General features: G+C 41.4%; 1 protein-coding gene across 2 annotated transcripts in view; it reads left to right on the forward strand.

Annotated features, from left to right (window-relative positions):
• Positions 1 to 24,894, forward strand: part of TWSG1 (twisted gastrulation BMP signaling modulator 1) — a 59,726-nt gene that overhangs the window by 21,794 nt on the left and 13,038 nt on the right. For both annotated transcript variants that reach the window (XM_017344005.3, XM_070050482.1), the window contains exon 3: positions 12,272 to 12,371. In XM_017344005.3, coding sequence (XP_017199494.3) covers positions 12,272 to 12,371 — 100 coding nt within the window. The remainder of the gene's footprint in view (positions 1 to 12,271; positions 12,372 to 24,894) is intronic.

The following is a 24,894-nucleotide window of genomic DNA, read 5'->3' on the forward strand; positions in this document are numbered from 1 at the left end:
TGTTACAACCCTTTCTAATTATCTTATTCTTTTGAATCAAAAGAAATTGTGAGAAGATATTTTATTTTATTTGTTTTTAAATACCCATTTGACCTAGGTAAATGTTGTAAAAATAGTGTCAGCATAGTTATAATCTAATGCTTTGTTGATTACTGATGTTTACACAATATTCATTTACTTAGATTTGTTTTTACATTCTTTTTTTTTTTTTTATATCAAGATAGTATAAATACTTAAAGTTTGCAGGGGCTGGCGCTGTGGTGTAGTGAGTAAAGCTGCTGCCTGCAGTGCTAGCAGGTGCCGGCTTGAGTCCTGGCTGCTCCACTTCCAATCCAGCTCTCTGCTATGGCCTGGGAAAGCAGTGGAAGATGGCCCGAGTTCTTGGGCCCCTGCACCCACATGGGAGACCTGGAGGAAACTCCAGGCTCCTGGCTTCAGATCAGCCTAGTTGAGGCCATCTTGGGAGTGAACCAGGAGACAGGCTACTTCTCTCTCTCTCTCTCTCACTCTGCCTTTCAAATAAATAAGTCTTTAAAAAAAAAATGCTTACAGTTTTTGCTTAACTTAATGTCTAAGAACCTCTGTTTGTATTTTTGAGTATCTTTTCTTATTGTACAATTAAATTGGGTCTTAAGAAGTCAAATAAATTCTTTATTTTGCATAGGGAATTAAGATCTCACTGGAATGTTAGTTGTACATAGCATAGATTTTCTCATTAAAATTGATTTAAATTGTTATTAAAAAAAATCTCTGTTGGGGTCGGTGTTCTGGCGTAGCAAGTAAGGCCACCATCTTCCATTCTGGCATTCCATGTGGGCGCTTGTTTGGGTTCCAGCTGCTCCACTTCCTATCCAGCTCCCTGCTGGTGGCCTGGGAGAGCAGTGGAGGATGGCTCCAGTCCTTGGGTCCTTGTACCCACACAGAGGACCTGGGGAGGTTCTTGGCTCCTGGTTTCAATCTGGCCTAGCCCTGGCCATTCTGGCCATTTTGGGAATGGGCCGGCAGATGGAGGATCTCTCTCTCTTTCTGTCTCTCCCTGTCCCTCTGTGACTCTGCCTTTCAAATAAATGAAAGAAATATTTTTTTAAAAAAACCTCTTATCTTCTGGCATTTAAAACTTCGACACTTTCTGTCACATTCAAGATTTTCCCTAATACAAATGTAGTAAAATACATTTTAAATGATTAGCTTCTTCCCCAAAACTTTTGACCCTACCATTTTATATAAACTTTAAGAAAATAATTTTATGTATATTTATTTAGGAGACAGAGTGTTCCCATCTACTGGTTCACTCCCTAAATATCTGCAGTGGCCAATGGGGCTGAAGCCAACAGCTGTGAATTCAATTCATGTCCCCTACGTGAGTGGCAGAAACAGCCATCACTGCTGCCTCCTAGGGTCTACATTAGCAGGAAGTTGATGTAAGGAGCCAGAGCCAAGAGTTGAACCCAGACACTCAAATATGGGATGTGACAGAGAGGGAGAGATCTTCCATCTGCCTGTTTCACTCCCAAATGGCCACAACAGGCAGGACTGAGCCATGCCAAAGCCAGGAACCAGGAACTCAATATTGGTCTCCCACATGGGTGGCAGGGGCCCAAGTACTTGGGCCATCCTCTGCTGCCTTCCAGGTGCATTAGTAGGGAACTGGATCAGAAGCAGAACAGCCAGGACTCAAACTATGTTGCAAGTGGTGCCCTAACCTGCTAAGCCACGATGCCAGCTCCAGAAGCAGCCAACTTAACCCATGTCTTTACCATAGCAAATGCCTATCCCCACTTAAGCTTTTCAAACAGCTTTCCAAATTATCTCTAAATATTCATGCTTGTCAATTGAGAATAGGCTAAATGTATTAATTTGTTTTCCATTCAATATAAAGTTTTGACTTTTTTACCATCATAAAATTATTGAACATTGTGATTGCCAAACTTTAAGAACATCTAGGTTAGTAGTTCACACATAAACATATGTCATATTCCATAATACCTTGGCTGTAACAAGCAAGAGCAAGGTTGATAGAAAAAGCCTTGAGTCAGCACAGCTGGTGTCAAAGCCACAGTTGTGTGCATTCAGAGGAGTCACCAAACCACTTGTTCTCAGCCTTCACACTTTCTCTTGTGAGACAAGCAGAGCAAGGAATCGGATGATAGTCATTTCCTGGCTGAAGCAACAAAGAATGAAGTATTGAATTCCAAGTCACTGGTTTTGCAACTCTTAGTGAATACTACCTATTTTACCTTTACAAACAGTGATTAAACTTGGGCAATAGCACTTCTAAGTGTTTTGGTAATGAGAGTGAAAGATGTAATAATACTTTTGACTGAACAACCCAAGGAGTATCTAAATTTAATTATTGGCTCATTCTCTTTAAGAAAGATTAATAACTATAATTATTGAAATGCTAAATTAATGAGAAATAAACTTTATGTATTTCTCATTTCAATGTTTAATAAAAGGATTATCTAACCAAAATAGTTCAAATCCCAGCCTCTTCCTACTTAAATGATATCATATAAATTTCATAACTTCATTTAAAAAAAATGGGGATGGGGCCGGCACTGTGGCGCAGCAGGTTAACACCCTGGTCTGAAGCGTGGCATCCCATATGGACTCCGGTTCAAGATCCAGCTGCTCCACTTCCAATCCAGCTCTCAGCTATGGCCTGGGAAAGCAGTAGAAGATGGCCCAAGTGCTTGGGTCCCTGCACCTTCGTGGGAGACCAGGAGAAGCTCCTGCCTCCTGGCTTCGGATCAGCGCAGCTCGGCTGTTGCAGCCAATTGGGGAGTGAACTAGGGATGGAGGACCTCTCTCTCTCTCTCTCTCTCTCTCCTCTCTTTGTGTAACTCTTTCAAATAAATATTAAAAACAAAAAAAAAAGAAAACAATGAGGACAATAGCTGCCTTACTCTAGGGGCGTTTTGAGAAGGAAGATAATGTATACAAAACACTTAGCACAGTGTCTGTTAGTGTTCAGTAGAAGCCACTTAGGAACTTTGGGGGAGGTGGTGGCAGTAGCTAATGAGAAGCATTGAGTTAGTCTTTATTTTGCATTTCTGTGAACTTTCTGTTAGGTTTTGATCACATGTTCCATTTAGCTGAGCAGTATCCAAGTTTAGTCATTATGAAGTTAGTAAAACATAAATAGCCCTGTCCAAAGAAAAATACCAAATTTCACCCTGTATTTTCTATTTTAGGAGTGGAGACTTTGAAATAATGAAAAATGGAAGCTAACAGAGTTTTGATGGTGGTGCTAAAAACTGAGAAAGGGAGACTGATGTGCTGGTGCACTGGGTTAAACCACCAGTTGGAATGCTCATATCCCATATTGGAGTGCCAGTTTGAGTCCTGGCTACTCCATGTTGCCAGTCAGCTTCATTCTCGCTATTCCATGCTTCCAGTCGGCTTCCTGCTATTGCACGCTCAGGGAGGCAGCAGAGGATGGCCCTAAGTAGTTGGGTCCCTGCCATCTACATGGGACAGCTGGATGGAATTCCTGGCTCATGGCCTGGGCCTGGCCTATCCCTGGCTGTTGGCATTTGGAGAGTGAACTAGTGGATGGAAGATCTCCCTATCTCTCCATCATTCTGCTTTTAAAATAAATAGATAAATAAAAAGTAAATCTTAAAAAAAAAAAAAAAACACTGAGAAAGTAGAAGATGTAGAAGAATTAAGAAGGACTGTTTCTGAATTTTGGCCCATAGGATATATAGCTGATTGGGGTGGGCATTTGTTACAGCAGTGAAAACACCTGAATCTGAAAACACCTGAATCTGGGTTTCAGTCCCAGATCCACTTCCAGTTCCAGCTTAGTGCTAATGCACATCTTAGAAGGCAGCAAGTGATGGCTCGAGTAGTTGGGTCTCTGCCCCCCATGTGGAAGACCTGGCTGAATTCCTATCTCCTGGACATTTGGAGAGTGAACCAGCAGAAAGGACATCTCTTTGCCTCTATATCTGTCTCTTTTACTCTTTCTCTCTGCAGTAAAATTAAAAAATTTTTAAATGAAAGTACAATCTCATTTGGTTATTATTTATAGCCCTTGCCTGTTTTCCTGCTGGAGTATGATCTTTTAGACCTTTTATTTGTTGAATTCCTTATTTAGTAGAGCCATTAAGCCTGTGACTATAATGCAAATTAAAATATGTGATCTCAGGTGTGCACTGTGATGCAGCTGGTTAAGCTGCCACCTGTAACACTGGCATCCCACATGAGCACCTGTTCAAGCCCCAGCTGCTCCACTTCTGTTACAGCTCTCTGCCAATTCACCTGGAAAAGCAGTAGAAGATGAGTTTGGCCCCTCCACCCTTGTGGGAGACCTATATGGAGTGCCTGGCTTCTGTCCGGCCCAAAACATTGCAGCCACTTAGGGGTGAACCAACTGATGGAAGATCTCTGTTTCTCCTTCTCTCTGCAACTTTACCTTTCAAATAAATAGAATCTTCTTTTTTTTTTTACAGGCAGAGTTAGACAGTATGAGAGAGACAAGAGAAAGGTCTTCCTTCCATTGGTTCACCCCACAAATGGCTGCCACAGCTGGTGCACTGTGCCAATCTGAAGCCAGGAGCCAGGTGCTTCCTCCTGGTCTCCCATGCAGGTGCAGGGCCCAAGGACTCGGGCCATCCTCCACTGCCCTCCCGGGCCACAGCAGAGAGCTAGACTGGAAGAGGAGCAACCGGGACAGAACTGGCACCCCAACCAGGACTAGAACCTGGGGTGCCAGCGCCACAGGTGGAGGATTAGCCTAGTAAGTCGCGGTGCTGGCCAAATAAATTGAATCTCAAAAAATGTGATCTCAAAATAACAAAATGTTAAGTTTAAGAAATGAATGTACAGCTAATTAAATTATATTGACATATTTATGCTAAGGAAATGCTTATTTTTAAAAAATTTAAGAAAAATTTTAAAGATTTTATTTATTTATTTAAGAGGTAGAGTTACAAATGGAGAGAGTGAGAGACAGACAGAAAGGTCTTCCATCCACTGGTTCACTCCCCAGATGGTCACCATGGCCAGAGCTGGACCAACCTGAAGCCAGGAGCCAGGAGCTTCTTCTAGATCTACCACACAGGTACATGAGCCCAAGTACTTGGGCCATCTTTTTCTGCTTTCCTAGGCCATAAGCAGAGAGCTGGATCAGAAGAGGAGCATCCGGCACTCGAACTGGCACCCATATGAAATGCTGGCACCACAGGCGGAGGCTTAACCTACTAAGCCACAGCACCGGCCCCTAAAAATTTTCTTTAATTAATTAGTTTAAGTTATTTGCAAGGCAAAGAAAAAGATATTCCATCTACTGGTTCATTCCCTAAAACCCCTCAGGAGCCAAGACTGGGCTAAGTTGAAGCCAGAAGCCAGGAACTCAAAACATGCCTGCTACCTGGGTGGCAGATGTGTTTGAGGCACCCCTTGCTGCCCCCCAGATATGGATTAGCAGGATGCTGGAATCCAGATGGGAGCTGAGACACAAACGCAGGCACTGTGAAACAGAATGTGGGCATCCCAAGTGATGTCTGCTGTGCCAGATGCCAGTCCCAGGAATGCTTATTTTTAAAATCCAGATAGTAGGGCCTGGCCCTGTGGCATGATGGGTAAAGCTGCCACCTGCAGTGCCAGCATCCCATATGGGTGCTGGTTCGAGTCCCAGCGCTTCTCTTCCAATCTATCTCTCTGCTATGATCTGGGAAAGCAGTAGAAGATAGCCCAAGTGCTTGGGCCCCTGCACCCTCATGTGAGACCCGGAACAAGCTCCTGGCTCTTGGCTTTGGATTGGCCCAGCTCTGGACATTGCAACCATTTGGGGAGTGAACCAGCAGATGGAAGACTTCTCTCTCCCTCTCTCTCTGCCTTTCTGTAACTCAGCATTTCAAATAAAGAAACAAATCTTTAATTAAAAAGACTAAAAAAAAAAATCCAGATAGTAGGGATGGGCGCTGTGACATAGCAGGTAAAGCCTCTGCCTGCAGTGCCAGCACCCCATATGGGTGCCAGTTTGAGTCCTGGCTGCTCCACTTCCAGTCCAGCTCCCTGCTGATGTGCCTGGGGAAGCAGCCGAAGATGACCCAAGTGCTTGGACTCTTGCATCCACCTGGAGACCAAGAGGAAGCTCCTGTCTCCTGACTTTGGCCTAGCCCAGCTCTGGCTGTTGCAGCTATTTAGGGAGTAAACCACCAGCTGGAAGATCTCTGTCTCTCCCTCTCTCTGTGTAACTCTGCTTTTCAAATAAAATACATAAATCTGAAAAAAAAAAAAAAAACCTTAACATTTTTTATAAAGCATTTCTTTTTATCTTGAGTCTAGCCTTTCTGGTTAGAGAAGATTTACTTATGTTCTTCCTGAGACATCTAAAGGCAAAATTTTTTCTCAGGTGTCATGAAGAAAACATTCTGTTAGATTTAAATGAGGGTATTTTTGTATCGTCTGTAGTTCTTGATTTAGTTACACTTTGAGTGGCTTTTCTTTTGTATTTTCAATACTTGAGTTCAGAGCACTTTACAAATATTTTTATATTTAAAAGCATTCATCCAAACCACATTTTTGTTTGCTGTGAAAAAAAATTGAAGTATATATATCCAAGTATGTTTACGATCAGACAGTATTCAACAATGTGATGTTTGAAGACATGTAGATTGAATAGAAAAGAATGAATTACCCAGTGAGTTATGTGTGGCTGCCATTCATAATTGTTTACATGTGGAACCTCATTGTTTCAATTTGTTTCTTAAAACAATAGTCACAAGGCAAATGATTTCCATATATTTTTGCTTTTCTACATTGTAGTGAGCTTTTTCAGATCCTAAATGCCTTCTATTAAACTTGCCTGTACTTGCAATAGTATTTTTCTCCTGGAAAGTGACTAGTGGTTTTTTTGAAAATTGAAAGGTATAAATACTGAATGGAAGGTTGGTTTTAGAGCTTACCTTTCTTTTTTCCCAGCCTCTTAAAAAAAAGAGTAGTGACCCGAGTTATAAAGGATAGAGAATGTTTTATATATTTGGAAGGTATACTTACTCACATGACTAAAATTTCTTAATTTATGTGATTACATTTTTGTTTTATTAAGACAAATGTGTCTTAGTCTTTTCAGTAGCAAAGTAGAAAGAAACAAAAATAGTAGTTGGGATACTGTTGGTTGGCATCCAACTAGTTCTAGCAGTGATTTTTCTATTACAGTCTTAACCCAGATTTTCACCTTTTTCACAGTACAGCAATGAAGATTATCCTGAAGTCATTTCATCTATATCTGTCCTTCTTATAGCTTTTTACTTTGTGTTCTATCATGAATTATAAATCAGTAAGTCTAATACTACAGTATGTTGTCCTATCAGAGCAACATGTGAAGGTGCAAAACAGGCATCTATTAGGTTCCTGTGAAGTACATTTAATTCTCAAGGCTAGAAAGCCCAGACAAGTTCAAGCAGCTTTTGCACAGGCTTGTTGGTTTTAATTTTCCAATTTATTTCTCCCCAGGTAGTGTAAATAATAGTTAATTATAAGGAACTTAGATAATAAAGGGATATTTCCTATGTATACTATTAACTAAAATTTAAAAGAAGCTTATTTCCTGTGACTAAGTGGCAATCTTTTTTAAAGATTTTATTTATTGGAGCCAGCATTCAGAGCAGCAGGTTAAGGCCCTGGCCTGCAGTGCAGGCATCCCACACGGGCACCTGTTCGAGTCCCAGCTCTCTATTTCTGATCCAGCTCCCTGCTAATATGCCTAGGAAGGCAGCAGAGAATTGCTCAAGTGCTTGGGCCCCTGCACCCACATTGGGAATCCAGGGGAGGCTCCGGGCTCCTGGCTTCAGATCCGCTCAACTCCAGCTGTTGCAGCCATTTGGGGAGTGGGCTAGTGGATAGAAGACCGCCCTCTCTCTTTCTCTACCTCTCTCTGTAACTCTGTCTTCCAAATCAATAAAACTTTTTTTTAGAAAATTTTATTTATTAATTTGAGAGGTAGAGTTATGACAGAGAAGGGGAGAAACAGAGAGAAAGGTCTTCCATCCTCTGGTTCACTCCCCAAATGGCTGCAATGGCTGGAGCTGGGCCTATCCAAAACTAGGAAACAGGAGCTTCTTCCAGGTCTCCCCACATGGGTGCAGGGGCCCAAGCACTCAGGCCATCCTCTGCTGCTTCCTCAGGCACATTAGCAAGGAGCTGGATCGGAAGTAGAGTAGCTAAAACTCCAACTGGTGCCCATATGGGATGCTGGCACCACGGGCGGAGGCTTAGCCCACTACACCACAGCTCTGGCCCCGGTGACAATCTTTATAAAACCAAAAAATAAAGTCTCGGTGTCCCTAACTCTGATTAAAAAAGAAAAAAACCTGTATTCAGAAAATTAAAATGTTCTCTGACTCCCAAGACAGACAGGTTTTATGAAGAAGCAAGTCACAACGTATAGCTTTGGCAACTCTGCTTTTCTGGATTTCCAGGTAAGTTTGAGCTTGTCTGAATCAGGGTTGCAGTCTGTGATGAAGTATTTATACTTCTCTGTAAGTTCCTGCTTGCCCAATGCCTGTATCACCGGAGTGTAGCTTGGGTTTAAAATTCTACAACACTAACATAGTTCATTTATATTAGGTCACTTGCACTAACCTCCAACTACTGAGTCAGTTAGAAAATACCACAAGTATTGATTCCTGAAAGTGCTATGTAACAGCTAAGGGATTTCTGGAGATGACAGAAGCAAGGAATTAAAATCTTTGCTGCAATAATCTGACTCCAGTAGTCTAGAAATGCAGCAAGATGAATTTAATAGGTATAAATTTTATGTTTAAATTTTTAAAATGTAGTATTAACTTAGAGAAACAGTGTTATATAACAGTGATTACTTTTTAAAAATGTTTATTTATTTATTTGAAATACAGAACTGCAGAGAAAGGTGGGGAGAGATCTTCCATCCACTAGTTCACTCCCTAAATGGCCACAACAGCTGGGGCTGGGCCAGGATGAAACCAAGAGCTAGGAGCTTCTTCCGGGTCTCCCATGTAGGTAGCAAGGGCCCAAGCACTTGGGCCATCCTCCGCTGTTTCCTAGGCACATTAGCAGGGAACTGGATCAGAAGTAGAGCAGCCAGGTCTCAAACTGGTGCCCATATGGGATGCTGGCTTTGCATACAGCAGCTTTATACCCCACTACACCACAACACAAGCCCCAACAGTAATTAATTTTTAAAAGCATGTAAATTAGTAATGTTTGATTAAGTCTCAGATTTTTAAATTCTTACTGAAATTGATTGTTGGAATAATGTGAAAATAGGATAAGTACTAATAGCATATTTCTACCAAAAACAAACTAATTTTAGGCTACTTTAATATTAAAAAGTAGTGCCCAAAATCAAGATGGTAAGAGTTCTACTCTGCTTCTTGCCAGTTATATTATTCCCTGGAAGAAGAGGAGGGAGAGAATTTAAGATCACCACAGTTTTAGGTAATGACAATGCTAATTGAAGGGTGATAGCATGAACACCAGGGGCAGGCGTTTGGCCCAGCAGTGAAGATGCCGCTTGAAATGCTCACCTCCACATCCGAGTCTCAGCTCCGCTTCCAATCCTAGCTTTCTGCTGATGCAGGTGGTGGATGGCTCCAGTAGACGGTTTCCTGTTACCCGAGTGGGAGACCTGGATTAAGTTCCTACCTTCTGGTTTCTGACTTTGGCCTGGGCCAGCCCTGGCTGTTGAAAGCATTTGGGGAGGAAACCAGCAGACAGGAGCTTTCTCTGTCTCTCAAATAAATTAATTAATTTTAAAAATAAAATAAAATGTAACATCAAGTCATAGGTAGCAATGGAAGAAATCATTGGGAGTGTCTGATCTAAAATGAGCAGACAGGAGTAAAAGGCATTCTTTTGTTTTAAGCAGTGTTTTTGTTGAAAGGGACTAAAGCTTATTCCAATTAGTAAGAATATCTCTGACAAGAAGTACAGCTAGACCTCTCAAAGGACTAGAACCAAGAATTAAATCATTACAAGGAAGCAAAATGGCTTTTCCCTCTATTCAGTGCTCTTCTCCTGTGACTACATATGTGGCCGAACATGGCCTCTCCAATCCCAGCTTTCCATCACACCGCAGTGCACGTTCCTAACCAAGAGTAAAAGACATTTGTGTCCCACTTCCGAAATCTTGGGGGAAAACATGATTGATCAGCTACAGTCTGCCTTTGTTCCAATTATTTGTAGTCTGGGAGAAGAAAGGTCATATAGTTCAAGTCATATCTGCCAAAATCCAGGATTGTGGGAACCAAGGGTGGTTTGTAACCAAGAAGGGTAGAGAGATTGTCCAAGAGTCTAGTGTAGCCAGTGTGAAAATTGAGAATGACTTTGTTGGGGACACATTGTTATTGGGCAAGCAGCCCCAGGGAATCATACTTCAGTTCAACATAAGGAAACACTTACTAAAGGGCTACAAGGTTGGGACAGGGTATTGGGATTGTTAAATTCCTCATCCACTGTGGACCACAATGACCGTTTGGTGATGGGGTATTATAGAAGAGGTTCAAGTGTTAGATGGCAGGATGGTCTGGTGGACCTGTGCAGTTCCTTCTAAGCCTCAGAGTAAAATTAGTTTTGCCAAGTTACTTTCGACGAAGTTATAAAATATTAATGTTCTTCCTACGTAGTCTCTCTTAAATAGGGAGAGCCCAGCGAGCATTGGTGGTTGTAGAGCATCCGTGTAGGTCAGGTTGTGGAGTGGCAGCTGGGGCATGGAGGTGATGGGCCAGTGCGGAAGGAATTCCCTGAGCTCCATTCGCAAAGCAGGTGATACTGGTTAGATTTTGTCCAGCAACTCACCCGCAAATTCAGTGATTTAAAATATCCTCACTTACTTAGTCTTTATTTCTGTGGGTTGGCATTTTGGGCCTGGATTAGCTGAGAGCTGGCCTCACTCCCATGTGTGCTATTGGCAGCTGGTATGTTAGAAGCTGGCTGATTTGGGTTGCCTTCAAGTGGACTGACTTGTCAACGTGGGGTTATACTGGGCTTCACACAGCACTGGGCAAAGTTATAGAGAAAGAGTGGACACACTCAAGGGTTTTTGAGGCCTAGACTCAGAAATGACATGATGTTACTTCTACCAAATTCTGTTGATCTGAGTGAATCTCATGATCCCTAAAATTCAAGGGGTCTGGAAATAGACCTTATCCCTTGAAGAGCTAGAAAGTCACACTGCAGAGAGAGGAGGTACAGGGAGAGGAGTAACTGCTGCCCGCTAATCTATCACATCACACACAATGTTTTCATACATCACATGATCAAAAAATAGTATTTTTAAAAGGTGCTTTAATTCATACTTTACGGGGCCGGTGCTGTGGTGTACCAGGCTAAGCCTCCACCTGCAGCACTGGCATCCCATATGGGGTCTGGTTCATGTCCTGGCTGCTCCTCTTCCAATCCAGCTCTCTGATATAGCCTGGAAAAGCAGTAGAGGATGGCCCAACTGCTTGGGCCGCTGAACCCATGTGGATTAGCTCAGCTCCCACTGTTATAGCCATTTGGGGAGTGAACCAGAGGATGGAAGACCTTTCTCTGTCTGTAATTGTACCTCTCAAATAAATAAATATTTTAATAAATAAATCATACTTTACATATCAGAAAGCCACAGCTCCCACTACAAGTTGACTATTGGTTTAGATTTATTTGGACGGTCAGTCCAGTTGCTGAAAAGTAGGATCTGTTATTGTACTGAATTATTTTGTTGAGTTGGTATAAGGCTGAAGTTATAGCTTATAAAGTAAAATGTTTTCTTTGTTTCAAAATAAAGTAAAAGCATCCAGTATACATTCACTAAATATATCCAAAAGAAAATAAATCTACTTGATACTATAAATATTTATATTCTTACAAAAAGTTAATGATGTTGAATAAAAATATGGGGTGGCATTTGGCCTGGTGGTTAAGATGCCCACAACTTAGGTTGGAGTACCTATGTTTAGTTCCTGGCTCCGGCTCCTGATTGTAGCTTTCTGCTGATGCAGACTTTGAGGGGCAGCAGTGATGGCACAGTTGAGTTCCTGCTACCTTTGGGGGACACCTAAATTGAGTTCCTGGCTCTTGGCTCCTGGGTTCAGGCCCAGCTCAGCTCTGGCCATTGTGGGTATTTGGGGAGTGAACCAGTGGGTGGGAGCTCCTACTTGTACGCACATACTTTCTCGTCCTCTCTCAAATAAATACATACTTTAAAAAATTATATCAAGTAACTATAAATGCAAATATTGTAGGCCCTTTTTGCTTAAAAAATAACAATCATAACTTGTATTCTCTCGATTGTCTCTAGGAGCTCTGCCAGTGCCGGCCTGGTGAAGGGAATTGTTCCTGCTGTAAGGAGTGTATGCTGTGTCTCGGGGCCCTCTGGGATGAGTGCTGTGACTGCGTTGGTGAGTTGACGTGCAGTGAAGTTCTTCGTACACAGTCCTTCAACCAAGAGACTTGAAAACTTGTAAGAGGATGATACACATGTGTGTATAAACTGCATTAGTAATTGTATTTCCTTGCACTGAATAGCATTCACATGTGTGTATTTTTCTAGAAAAAGGTCTGGAAGGAATTCTGGAGTGCTTGCTCTTGTGAAGGAGAAATAGGAGAACAAGGCAGGATTTTTTACTTTTTATTTTGAAATTTTTTATACTGTTGAATTTTTGAATTTTGAAAGGCAGAGTGATAGAAAACAAGGGAGACACAGGGAGACAAAGGGTTCTTCCAGCCACTGGTTGACTCACCAAATGGTAGCATGCCCAGACAGAGCCAGACCAAAGCCAGGAGCACGTAACTTCATCTGGTCTCCCTAGTGGGTGGCAGGGCCCCAAGTACTTGGGCAGTCTTCACCTTTTTCCTAGGCACTTTAACAGGGAGCTGGCTTTGAAGTGGAGCAGCTGGAACTCAAATCAGTGCTCTGAGATGGGATGTTGGTATTGCAGGCAGCAGTTAAACCCACTGTGCCACAACACCAGCTCCTGTTTGTCATCTTTTAAACCCAAATCATCTCCTTTTCTCAAGAGCCTTCTTCACTTGACTGAGATCCGGTACATAAGCCCTTGATTGGATGCTGCTGTAATTGTTGTTCTACATATTTCTTTCAATAGTATATCAAATTCTTAAGAATAGGGATATTGGGGCCAGCTCTGTGGCCCAGTGTGGTAAGCCACTGTCTGCAACACTGGAATGCCAAATGAGCATTGGTTCAAGTCCATGTGGGAGATCCAGATGGAAGTCCAGGTTCATGGCTTCAACCTGGCCCAGCCCTGGCCATTGAGGCCATTTGGGATGGAAGATATCTCTCCATTTCTTCCTCCTCTCTCTGTAACTCTGCCTTTGAAACAAACAAATAAATCTAAAAAAAAAAAAAAAAAAAACAACCATGGATATTGTCATATTGATCATTAATACATTCACTGCTATTTTTTCAATAAGATTTATTTGTTGATTTGAAAAGCAGAATTACTGAGGGGGTGTGGGAAGAGAGCCTCCATTTTTGTATCTCTCTTGCAGGTACCAATTTAACCTGCACAACGATTCAGGTCCCGTTCATTGCTATTTTTATCAAAGTGAGATATGTGACATGCTTTAGGGTCCAGAGCTGTGGTGTAGCGGGTAAAGCTGCCATCTGCAGTGCCAGCATCCCATATGGGCGCCGGTTCAAGTTCTGGCTGCTCCACTTCCAATCCAGCTCACTGCTAATGCACCTGGGAAGGCAGCAGAAGATGGCCCAAGTCCTTGGGCCCCTGCACCCACATGGGAGACCCCAAAGAAGCTCCTGGCTCCTGGCTTTAGTCTCACCCAGCCCTGGCTGTTGCAGCCATTTGGGTAGATGGAAGATCCCTCTCTCTCTCTCTCTCTCTGTTTCTCCCTGTCTCTCTCTGTAACTCACCTTTAAAATGAATAAATAAATCTTAAAATAAAAAAGAAAAGAAAAGAAATCACACAGTGCTGACACAATCCCATCTCACTTCTGTCCAGTGCTTTGATCCTGTGCCTGAGATTCCACCTCTTTCAAGTCTTCTGGTTGTGTTGCTTCCATTATCCTTAATAATATTCTAGAAACTATTAGTTGATTCCCTGTCATGATAGGTGAGGATGTAACTCTCTTATCTCTTGACTTCCAAATAGAGTTTTATCACTACTCCTAGTTAAATCAGCCTCTGCCATACCTGGTGCTTCCAGCCCCTGAGCCTCCCCAGGTTCCACAGTGAACGAGGGGAGTGACGGAAGAAGGCTTGTGGCAGATTGTGTCCCAGCCCCTCGGGCTCCCAGAATCTCTGCTGCCACACGGACCCCCCCCCCCCCCAGGCACAATCTGCCACAAGCCTTCTTCCGTCACTCCCCTCGTGTTTTCCAGCCTCAGCTCTACCCTCTGCAATTCCTGCCATTCCCAGTGCAGGGCTTCTTGGGTTTAATATCTCCGGAGAATAGCCTTCCCATCCCCACAGTTGTGGCTGAAGGTGTAACCACCTGCAGTATGGGCCTGCCTCTGCCACACCTGGTGCTTCCAGCCCCTGAGCCTCCCCAGTTGCACAGTGAACGGTGGCCAGAGAGGGAGATTTTGCCTGGTTTAGTGCTCCAGTTTCTTGTTTTACCTTATTGTTTCTTAGGGGATTCTGAGAGAGCAGGGAACAGAAGTCTTTCCTTCTGTCCTCTTATATTTATCTTGGTAGCAACACATGACACAATGTACCTAATATAACTGCTGTGGACTGCTGCCCCACTCTCTTAATGCTAATGTAATGTTTGACACAGACATTATATCAAATGTCAAATGTTACATGACTGTCAAATAAATGAATTCCTATTGCATTATTCTCCCAAGATGAGCAGTTTACTCTATGTTCATAATGGCTGTAATTTTTTATTATATCAGCTGAAATAAAAGAAGCTGCGTGTTATTTTAGGGTATTAAATGAAATTCTTTTAATATGTACAATGAAAGTAAAAAAGAGAAATACCTACATTAAGCCGTGATATACAAGCATTTAAGCACGATGTCAAAGTATACAGAGACACTTTTAGCATTTCGTAAAATCATGTGTGTGTGCATGTGTGTATGTGTCTGAGTTTGTGAGTGTTGCATGTTATGTGTGTTTTCATCATCACACCATGGTAACAGTGTCATTCAGCTTCTTCCAGAGAAAGTGTTCTGCCGTTTCCCCATTGAAGAACAGTTACATGTGTTCATGTCTCTGTGTTTTTATATATATATATAATTCACCTTTAAGGAATGACCAGTTTTAAACTTTGAGTTGAGTGCATAATGTAACATTAGCTTTCACTTTAATTTCAGTTAATCTTTTTACTTCCTAAGATAAAATTTAGATATTCCTTTCTAGGGTAAAATTTATAGAAATTCTAATCCTGTTTCTATAGCAGTCTTCCTCCTTGTAGGCAGCTCCCTTCCAAATTAGGTTCTCTTGATGTCCTCTGCAAACCTGTGGCTGCTCTAAGTTGAAACTGTCCCCATACTTTGCATGGGTGGGTGCAGGCCTCTGAGAGGACCCAAATTAGAGTCCAGCCTTCCTTTGCTGCCTCCTCCTATGGATAATGGCACATCTTTGTCCAGCAAGCTTTCTCCACAAGTTCCCTTGCATGAGAGGATTTGTCTCTCTTTTCTGATTTTCCCTTAAGATCAGAGTAGCCACTATGGATCATTGTTATCATTGCTGCCCAACATATTCCTCAAATTCTGTAGCTTTTCAGTCCTAGGTCTCCACCTGCAGCCCCTTTTATGTGTGTGCATCGTTACTTATCTAAATGTACACAAAAAATATAGTGAACTGCTATTTACCTGTTACCCCATTTGAACTAGCATTAGTATCCTCCCTTTGTCTTTCTGTATGTCTGTCTACCTGCCTCAAACCTTTTTGATTTGCTGGGGTTTTATAAGGTAAATAATTTCACTCCATCCCAAATGTATCTTAGTTATATATCCCCAAAAAAGAGAGACTTTTCTTACATAACACAATGTCATTGCCTTACCTATTATAATTAATAGTAGTCCTTTAATGTCATCTAATACTGAGTTCATACTCAGACTTCACTGATGGGCTAAATTTTTTGTATAGTTGTTTTTATTCAAATCAAGGTCAAACAAAGTCCACTCCCTATATTTGGCTGTGAGGTTTCTTAAGTTGCTTTTATTATAGAACAATTTCTCCTCCCCTTCATCCCCATCTCTTAGTATTCTGTTGACTCTTTGCAGAAACCAGTCAGTTTCTGGTGTTTTCAGAAAACCATCAGTTTTCTGATGGAAAATAAAGGACATTCCACGTTCTGCATTTGGCTGCATTTGCTTCCTGTGGTTATTTGGTTAATTATGGTGGCCTCTTTATTTCTAAAAATTAGAACTAAAGATGATTAGATTTGGGCTGAGTTTTTGAGAAGTGGGATACAGTGGTACAGTATACATAATAAAAGGCAAACACATCTAGCCATCCTGTCTTTATTGATGCTAAAATTGACCGTGGACCTAGATGGTACAAGTCTGATTCCTTCATGGTGAAGGTCCTGGTCAGCCTTTTGCCTGGTAATTTCAACTTGTCATCAGTGACCATTACCTAATCAGTCATTTCATTGTAAATTGTGTAACAGTGTTTTTTTTTTTTTTTATTTCTTTGCACTGTTAGTTGGAATTATTTTGTATAGAAGAATGTCCCCTCATCCATTAGTGTCCCCTGTTGACCTTAAAATAAAGGATAAATAAACAAATTCAAAGTACATAATTCTTTCTCTTTGTCTGTTTTCAGAGTACTTGACCATATGCCTTAGCAAATTCCATTAGGATTTAGTACATTTTGTTTGCTTTTCGGTAGCTGTCCTTTTTTTTTTTTTTTTTAATAACATTATGAGCTCATGGCTTTTTAAAATATGTATCTAATATTTCAACTGGTTGCTGGTATTATTCTTTTTGTTCAAATTAGCCCATCCTTGGTTAGGATCCTCTTCAGGCCTTCAGTAAGCTCCTTTTGATGTGGTTTCTGTCATCTCTGTCCCTGCATTTGCTGCCTACATCTGGAATTGGCCATTTCTGCAGGGACACTGGTTCCCTTTAGAGACCACAGTCTCTAAAGTTGAAGGGACTTGTTAGTACCATGTTGCCTTTCCTTCTAGTGCTTTTCAGTGGGCAGAGCTAGTAAATTGCTATAGGGGAAAATTTTGAGTTTGTACTAATATTGCAGTTTCAAATGTAAGATTACAGGGTCTTTACTACTTTTGATTTTATATTTCTAAGTAATTAATAATGATATTAATTCCTTGTATGCTTTGTTTGTAATACATTAGTGGGACTATTAAATAAAAGTTAAGATTGCTAATCTTGGAATATATACTGAAGATGTAATACTCTGTTGTTCCAAGGTCAGTTGGAATAATCTTTTTTTAAAGATTTACTTACTTTATTCAAAAGGCAGAGTTACAGGGAGAGGGGGAGAGAGAGAGAGAGGAAGGGAGAAAGAGAAAGAGATCTTCATCCACTGGTTCACTCCCCAAAAGGCTGTAATGGCTGGTCCGAAGCCAGGAGCCAGCAGCTTCTTCTGGGTCTCCCATGTGGGTTCAGGGGCCCAAGTACTTGGGCCATCCTTGGCTGCTTTCCTAGGCCATTAGCAGGGAGTTGAATCAGAAGTGGAGCAGCCGGGACTCAAACCAGCGCCGCAGGTGGAGGCTTAACCTACTACCCCACAGAGCCAGGCCCTGGAATAATTTTCTGTGTGTTTGTGTGACCATCTTGATATAAAGTTAGGTTCATTTGTTTATTTTCAACTTTTAGGGATTATTTCCTTTTTGATTACTTTTGCATTTTCATTAGATAAAACATTTACATAATTACAAAAATAAATGTACATAACAGTGGTAAAATAGATCTTTGTCACTTCCACTCTGGGCCCTCCCCTCAAATTCTTAAGGTGAGTTGTGTAAATATTCAAACTAGGATACTTTTGAGAATGCAACCAGAACAGTAAGCTAAACCTAATCCTGAATCGACCTGAAATGTCTCAAGCAGACTAGAACATGTACTTTCATCCTACCTATAGTCATTTTTTAAAACTAAAAAAAAAAAAGCATTTACATGTTATATGAACCATTCCTTTCTTATATAAACCTTTATGCCCCTTGATTGTTTTTCCCTTCTTTTCTTTTCAAACATAATTGAATGTCCTAGAGCTTCTTCCATATTAATCTTTTTTGGTAGCTACATGGAATACTTTGTTGAAGTTAACAATTTTTGTGCTCAGTCATCCATAGATGGACATTTTGTTTGGTTCCAGTCTGTTACCAGAATAACTTTGTGTAAATGATTGATTCTGTGTAACATTGCTAGATATTGTCAGATTCTCTTCCAGGTGAGCTATAGCCTTTGGGTGCCTGCCAGTGCAATGTAACCCGGCAGTATGCCTGGCCTCCCACAGCATTCATAAGAAATTAGATTGTTAGAGTTTTTTTGCCATCACTTCCAAATATTTGGACTTGTGTTAATTTAGTAAGTAAGGGATGGGATCATTTCAATTTTCATTTCTCTGTTTACCAGTGGAGTTGAACATTTATTCATATGTTAAAGGACTATTTATATTTACTTTTTGTGAGTTGTACAAAAAATTTGTTCCTATATTTTGCCCATTTTTCTATATTTTTTCATATTTAGGAGTTTTTAAAATTATATACATGTACTAGAGATACTACATTTACATCTGTGTTATATTATAAATATTTTCCCCCAATTTTTGGTCATGTGTATTTTGATTTTTCTTTGACATTTTTCATTCTAAAAAGTGTGTTATTCTTATATAGTTAACTGTCAATTTAATATTCCAGATTTTGAGTCATAGTTGGATTCCCCACCACTACCATATACTCCCAAATGGCACTTACATAGTTTTATTTGTTCGATTACTTACATCTTCATTGTAATTCTCTAATACATTTGGGTTAACCTTGTTTTATGAGTTTCCATGGATTTCAAGTTTTTCTGCACCAAAATAAATTTATTTTTTAATTCCATTTTCCACCAACTTTTTGAAGTACCCTCATATATGTGAGCCATGGATCCAGTTTTTAAACTCCTAATACTATCGATTTAAAATACATCTTTATTCCAGCAATTTGAGATACCACTTTTATCATATAAAAACACTTTGCTTTATTTCTGGGTTTTCTGTACTATTGGTCTCTGTGTCTGTTCATGCAGCAATACCACACTGTTTTATTTATAGAAATTTTATCTTTTAATATTAAATAGAGCCATTCTCCCCTCCCCCCCACTGTTGCTCTTCTGCCCATAATATGTTAATTTCATGTACACATGTAAATACCAGCATCAAGAATTCCTTTGGGATTGCAGGTATTCCCTGTAAAGAATTTGCCAAACAGACACAGCTCTTAAAAATGGATTCTCCAGGGGTCCAGTGCCATGGTGCACTAGGTTAATCCTCCACCTGCAGTGCTGGGATCCCATATGGGCGCCGGTTCTAGTCCTGGCTACTCCTCTTCCAATCCAGCTCTCTGCTGTGGCCTGGAATAGCAGTGGAAGATGGCCCAAGTGCTTGGGCCCCTGCACCCACATGGGAGACCAGGAGGAGGCACCTGGTTCCTGGCTTCGGATCAGCATAGTTCTGGCCATTGAGACCATCTAGGGAGTGAACCAGTGGAAGGAAGACCTTTCTCTCTGTTTCTTTCTCTCACTGTCTATAACTCTACCTGTCAAATAAATAAATAAAATCTTTAAAAAATGGATTTTCCAAAAATTTACTAATGTATTAAGCAAAAAAACCACTAATTTCACTTATCTTAAATAATTAGGCTTCTTTCTTCTGAGATTTCCTGCTCTCAAAATCCAGTATCAGAATCATTGAGTATAAGGTTGTTGAGTCATTGAAATGCTCCATTTTTGTATTTTGGGTCTGGCATTAGGCTATACTTTTATATTGTTGCTATACTGCACAACAAAAATATTAAAAGGAAGCACTAGCCGGAACAAGCAGCTTGGTCTACATGAAGTGAATCTAAAGGCTGTTTTGACTTTCATTCTTTTTTTTTTTAAGATTTATTTATTTAAAATTATTTATTTATTTATTTGAAAGAGTTACAGAGAAAGAGGGAGAGACAAAGGGAAAGAGAAAGAGAGAGATAAACATCTTTTATCCCCAGATGCCTTTAACTGCTGGGGTTGGGCCTGGTGGAAACCAGGAGCCACGAGCTTCATCCGGTCCCTCATGTGAATGGCAGGGACCCAGAGCCTTGGGCAATCTGCTGTTGCTTTTCCCAGGCTGTTAACAGGACGCTGGATTGGAAATGGAGCAACTGGGACTCAAAACCAGCACCTGTATAGGATGCGGACATCATGGCAACAGCTTTACTCGCTATGCCATAATGCTGGCGTCTTCCATTCTTATTTATTTGCCTGCTTTATAGTTTGATCCTTAATTCCCATTTTGTGGCTACTGAATTTAACCCCTTAGTCTAGTTGTACCTCTTCTGTAACTTCATGTAAATAAAATTATACAGCATCACACATTGGTTTAAAATACGTTTCAGAAAACATGAAATGTAATAAACTCATTACCTTGTTAAAAAATTATAGGGGCCGGCGCCGTGGCTCACTTGGTTAATCCTCCGCCTGCGGTGCCAGCATCCCATATGGGCACTGGGTTCTAGTCCCGGTTGCTCCTCTTTCAGTCCAGCTCTCTGCTGTGGCCCGGGAGGGCAGTGGAGGATGGCCCAAGTACTTGGGCCCCTGCACCGTGTGAGAGACCAGGAAGAAGCACCTGGCTCCTGGCTTCGGATCGGCACAGCTCTGTCTGTAGCAGCCATTTGGGGGGTGAACCAGCAGAAGGAAGACCTTTCTCTCTGTCTCTCTCTCCAACTGTCTATAACTCTACTTGTCAAATAAATTTAAAAAAAAAAGAAATTATAATGTTGACCCCTGTTTAATGTACATTGAAAATTGAATTCTATGTCAAATGTTAAATTATAAGAAAAATTAATGACAAGCTAATGAAGTAAAAACACAGCAAGCATTTAATCTTGGATTACATAGTTAGCATCTTACGGAATACTGGAATTCAGTGAAGTACTGTTTGGATAATGTTGATCTGGAGTGTGAGATTCTTCCTCGTGTGAAGGTCACTTGTAGCATTTAGTAGACTGGAAGTGTCACAGGCTCCGAGACCAGGCTGGGAAGCCTGCTAAAACCCTGCTAGGCAAACACAGCTTGCTGGCTCATCTCACTTACCCAGGTAAGTGGAGGAAAGGGGCAGTGGGGAGGGAAAGAAGGCTGGTTTCAGGCAATGGGCAGTGCTTGAAAAACCGAGGCAAACAAGGTTAGACAGCTCTGCACTTGGTATTTGGAACACAACTATGAGCCCAAAACAGGTTCTACCAACTAATGGATGAATGATTTTTCCTCTAATCCTGCTATTTAGTAGGCAAACTCTTTGAAACTCTTTGACCTCTGATTTTCAATTGACAGCTACAGTTCTGATGCTGATCCTGATGGAGTCCCGACATCTTCTTTTGGAACACCTAGACTTTTGGTTGAGACTCTGCTGCTTGTATCTTAGGTCAGATCTTGGTGTGTACTCTGGCTCCCACACAGAACGGATTTGTCTTGCTTCACTCTGATGTGCACTACTTTTCTAACATTAAGGAATAAATAGGTGCAAGGAATTCTGATTTTGTAGTGTGCTACAATGTCAGCCCAGCAGAAAGGGTTCTTAGGGCAGTGGAACTATTCTGTGTGATTCTGTGATGGTGGATGTATGTCTTTGTAATCTTGTCCAGACCCGTGGAAAGTGCAAAACTAGGGACTGACATTGTGATGCAACAACTTCAGCCACCACCTGTGATGTCAGCTTCACCAGCATCCCATATGAACACTGGTTAGAGTCTTGGCTGCTGTACTTCTGATCTAGCTCCCTGCCAATGCTCCTGGGAAAGCAGGGGTGATGGCTCAAGTGCCTGGCCCCTGTTACCCATGTGGCAGACCTGGGTAGAGTTTCAGGCTCCTGGCTTCTGCCCAACCCTGGCCACTGGGGCCATTTGGGGAGTGACCCAGAGGACGGAAGATTTTCTCTCTCTCTCTCTCTCTCTCTTTGTCCTCTTAGTTTTGTAGTTTTTTTTTTCAATGATTTATTTATTTATTTGAATGACACAGTGACAGAGAAGGGGAGAGAGACAGAGACAGAGACAGAGACAGAGATAGAGATAGAGTGGGGCCAGTGCCATGGCTCTCTTGATTAATCCTCTGCCTGTGGCGCCAGCATCCCATGTGGGCGCTGGTTCTAGTCCCGGTTGCTCTTCTTCCAGTCCAGCTCTCTGCTGTGGCCCGGGAGGGCAGTGGAGGATGGCCCAAGTGCTTGGGCCCCTGCACCCACATGGGAGACCAGGAAGAAGCACCTGGCTTCAGATTGGCACAGCGCCGGCCGTAGTGGCCATTTGGGGAGTGAACCAACAGAAGGAAGACCTTTCTCTCTGTCTGTCTCTCTCACTGTCTATAACTCTAGCTGTCAAATAAATAAATAAATAAAATAGAGAGAGAGAGAGAGAGAGAGAGAATTGTTGGTATTGATCTTCCATCAGCTGGCTCACTTCCCAAATGGCCACAGCCACTAGGCCAAACAAACCCTACCCAAAAAGCCAAGAATTCTACCCAGCTCTCCCACATGGGTGGTAGGGAGGACCATCACCTACTGCCTTCCCAGGCACATTACTAGGAAGCTGGATCTGAAGCAGAGGAGCTGGGACTCCAACTGGCACCCAGACATGGAATGCAGGGGTTGCAAGCAATGGCTTGACCCGCTGTACCACAACAATGGAACCTCTATGATACCTTTAAAATAACTTTACACTTACTTAGCTTAAGAAGAATCTTTTAGCAATATTTTGTCATTTAAACTATTTATCTGTTTATTTGAAAGGAAGAGAGACAGAGCCAGAGATCTTTCATCTGCTGTTTCACTCCTCAAATGCCATCAATAGCCAAGGCTGAAGCCAGGAGCCCAGAACACTGTCTAGGTCTCCCACATGGGTGGGAGGGACCTGAGCACTTGCACCACCATCATCTGCAGCCTCCCAGGGTGCATATTAGCAAGAATGTGGGTAAGAAACAGAGGCAAGACTCGAACCCAGGCATCATATGGGATGTAGGTGTCTAAACATCTTAACTGCTGCACCACAATATCTGCCCTTTTTTTTTTTTTCATTTAGAGAAAATCCTAATGTGAGCTGTATACATTTCAAAGAGAATTTGTTTCCTCCTTTTGTCAACACTGGAAAGTTCTAACTTTTGGAAAAATTAACTTTATATAGAAATAACAAGAGTTTATCTCCAACAAATTAGTAACTTTAGTTAACCCAGAACAAAAAAAGATGGATGTGAGCCATTTAATATTAAACTGTAAATGTTTTAAGTACAGTGGCTAAAGAAACACGGCCAGTATAGCTAAATGTTAGTAGCCAAGGTTCTATGAATTGGAGATGGATTGAGTGTGCGCAACGAGGGTTCATGTATTGAAAGCTTGGGCCCCAGTGTGGGATGTGGAGAGGTCTTACGGAACCTTTGAGAGGTAGATAGTGGAAGTTCTTTAAGTCACTGGGGTAATTTCCCACAGGAGGGATTGAGTAGTTCTTACGAGATCTTTGTTAGTTCTCTAAAGAAGGTTCTTAGGAAAGAGCAAGCCTGACCCCTGCATCGCTCTGGCTTTTGTCTTGCTGTGGGATCCCTCCCTCTTGCATCTTTTCCCACCGTGAGACCATACACCGTGATAGGATGTGGCCAGGGGCCCTTGCAAGAACCAGCACCGTGCTGTTTGGACTTTGAGCATGCAAAGCTCAGCTAAATAAATCCCTTTTGTTTATATATCACATAGTCTCAAGCATTTAATTATAGTAACAGAAAACAGTAATCTACAGAGACAGATGGTGAGAGGTCAGTAACAGGTTAGAACTAGATCTTGGAAACCACAGAGAGGAGTTTGGGCTGTATTCTCAGAGTGATGGAAACCCCTTGGAGAGTGTGTGCTGGTGATACCTGATATCATTTTAAAATGATCATTCTATTATCTGGAAGATATGATGATGTGAAGAGAAGAGACAAAAACTAGGAGACCTGCAGTTCAATTAGGAGAGAATGATGGGTTAGATTAAGATTACTGACAGCAGTGGAAAAGTGGAGCTCAGATTCATGAAATATTTTGGAGGTAAATTGTCAGAATCTAGTTTGAATTGTATATAGAATATAGATAAAGAGGGGCATTAAGGATTGATTCATGATTCAAGAGACTGAAGTGGGATGGATTTAAAAATCATATTCACAGGCACGTGTTTAGCTTAGCAGGTAAGATGCCCAGTAAGTCTGGAGTATCTGGGTTTGATTCCTGGCTGCAGTTCCTGATTCCAGCTTCCTGCTAATGCAAATGATGGGAGACATCAATGATGGCTCAAATAATTGGGTTTCTGCCACTCATGTATGGAGTTTCTGATTTCCTGCTTTGGTCTCAGTCAATTCCTGGATGTTGTGGGCATTTGGGAAATGAATTAGTTGATGGGAGTTTCACCACTGTGTGTGTGTGTGTATGTGTGTGCTCGTGTGCACACACACATCTACCTCTCAAATACATTATTTAATAAATCAAAAGCTAACATTTAAAAAACTATTTTCACTAGGTAGGTCTGGAAACTGAAAGGTTAGGGTGTTTGGTGGATCTTCAACATGAATGTTGAAATTATCGAGAATGACAACAGGTGTAGTGGTAAAATGAGACAGTGATCTAGTTATTGATGTTTTCAGTAAATGAGAGGACATGGCTGAGTATATAAAGATAAATGGCCAAAGGGGTGATAATATCTAATAACATGTATTTTAAAGGACATGGTGTTTCTGCAAGAGAATGGAGGGAAGAGTTTTAAATTCCATCAAACTAT

The sequence above is a fragment of the Oryctolagus cuniculus genome, chromosome 10 (assembly GCF_964237555.1).
Source record: "Oryctolagus cuniculus chromosome 10, mOryCun1.1, whole genome shotgun sequence".
Lineage (NCBI taxonomy): Eukaryota > Metazoa > Chordata > Mammalia > Lagomorpha > Leporidae > Oryctolagus > Oryctolagus cuniculus.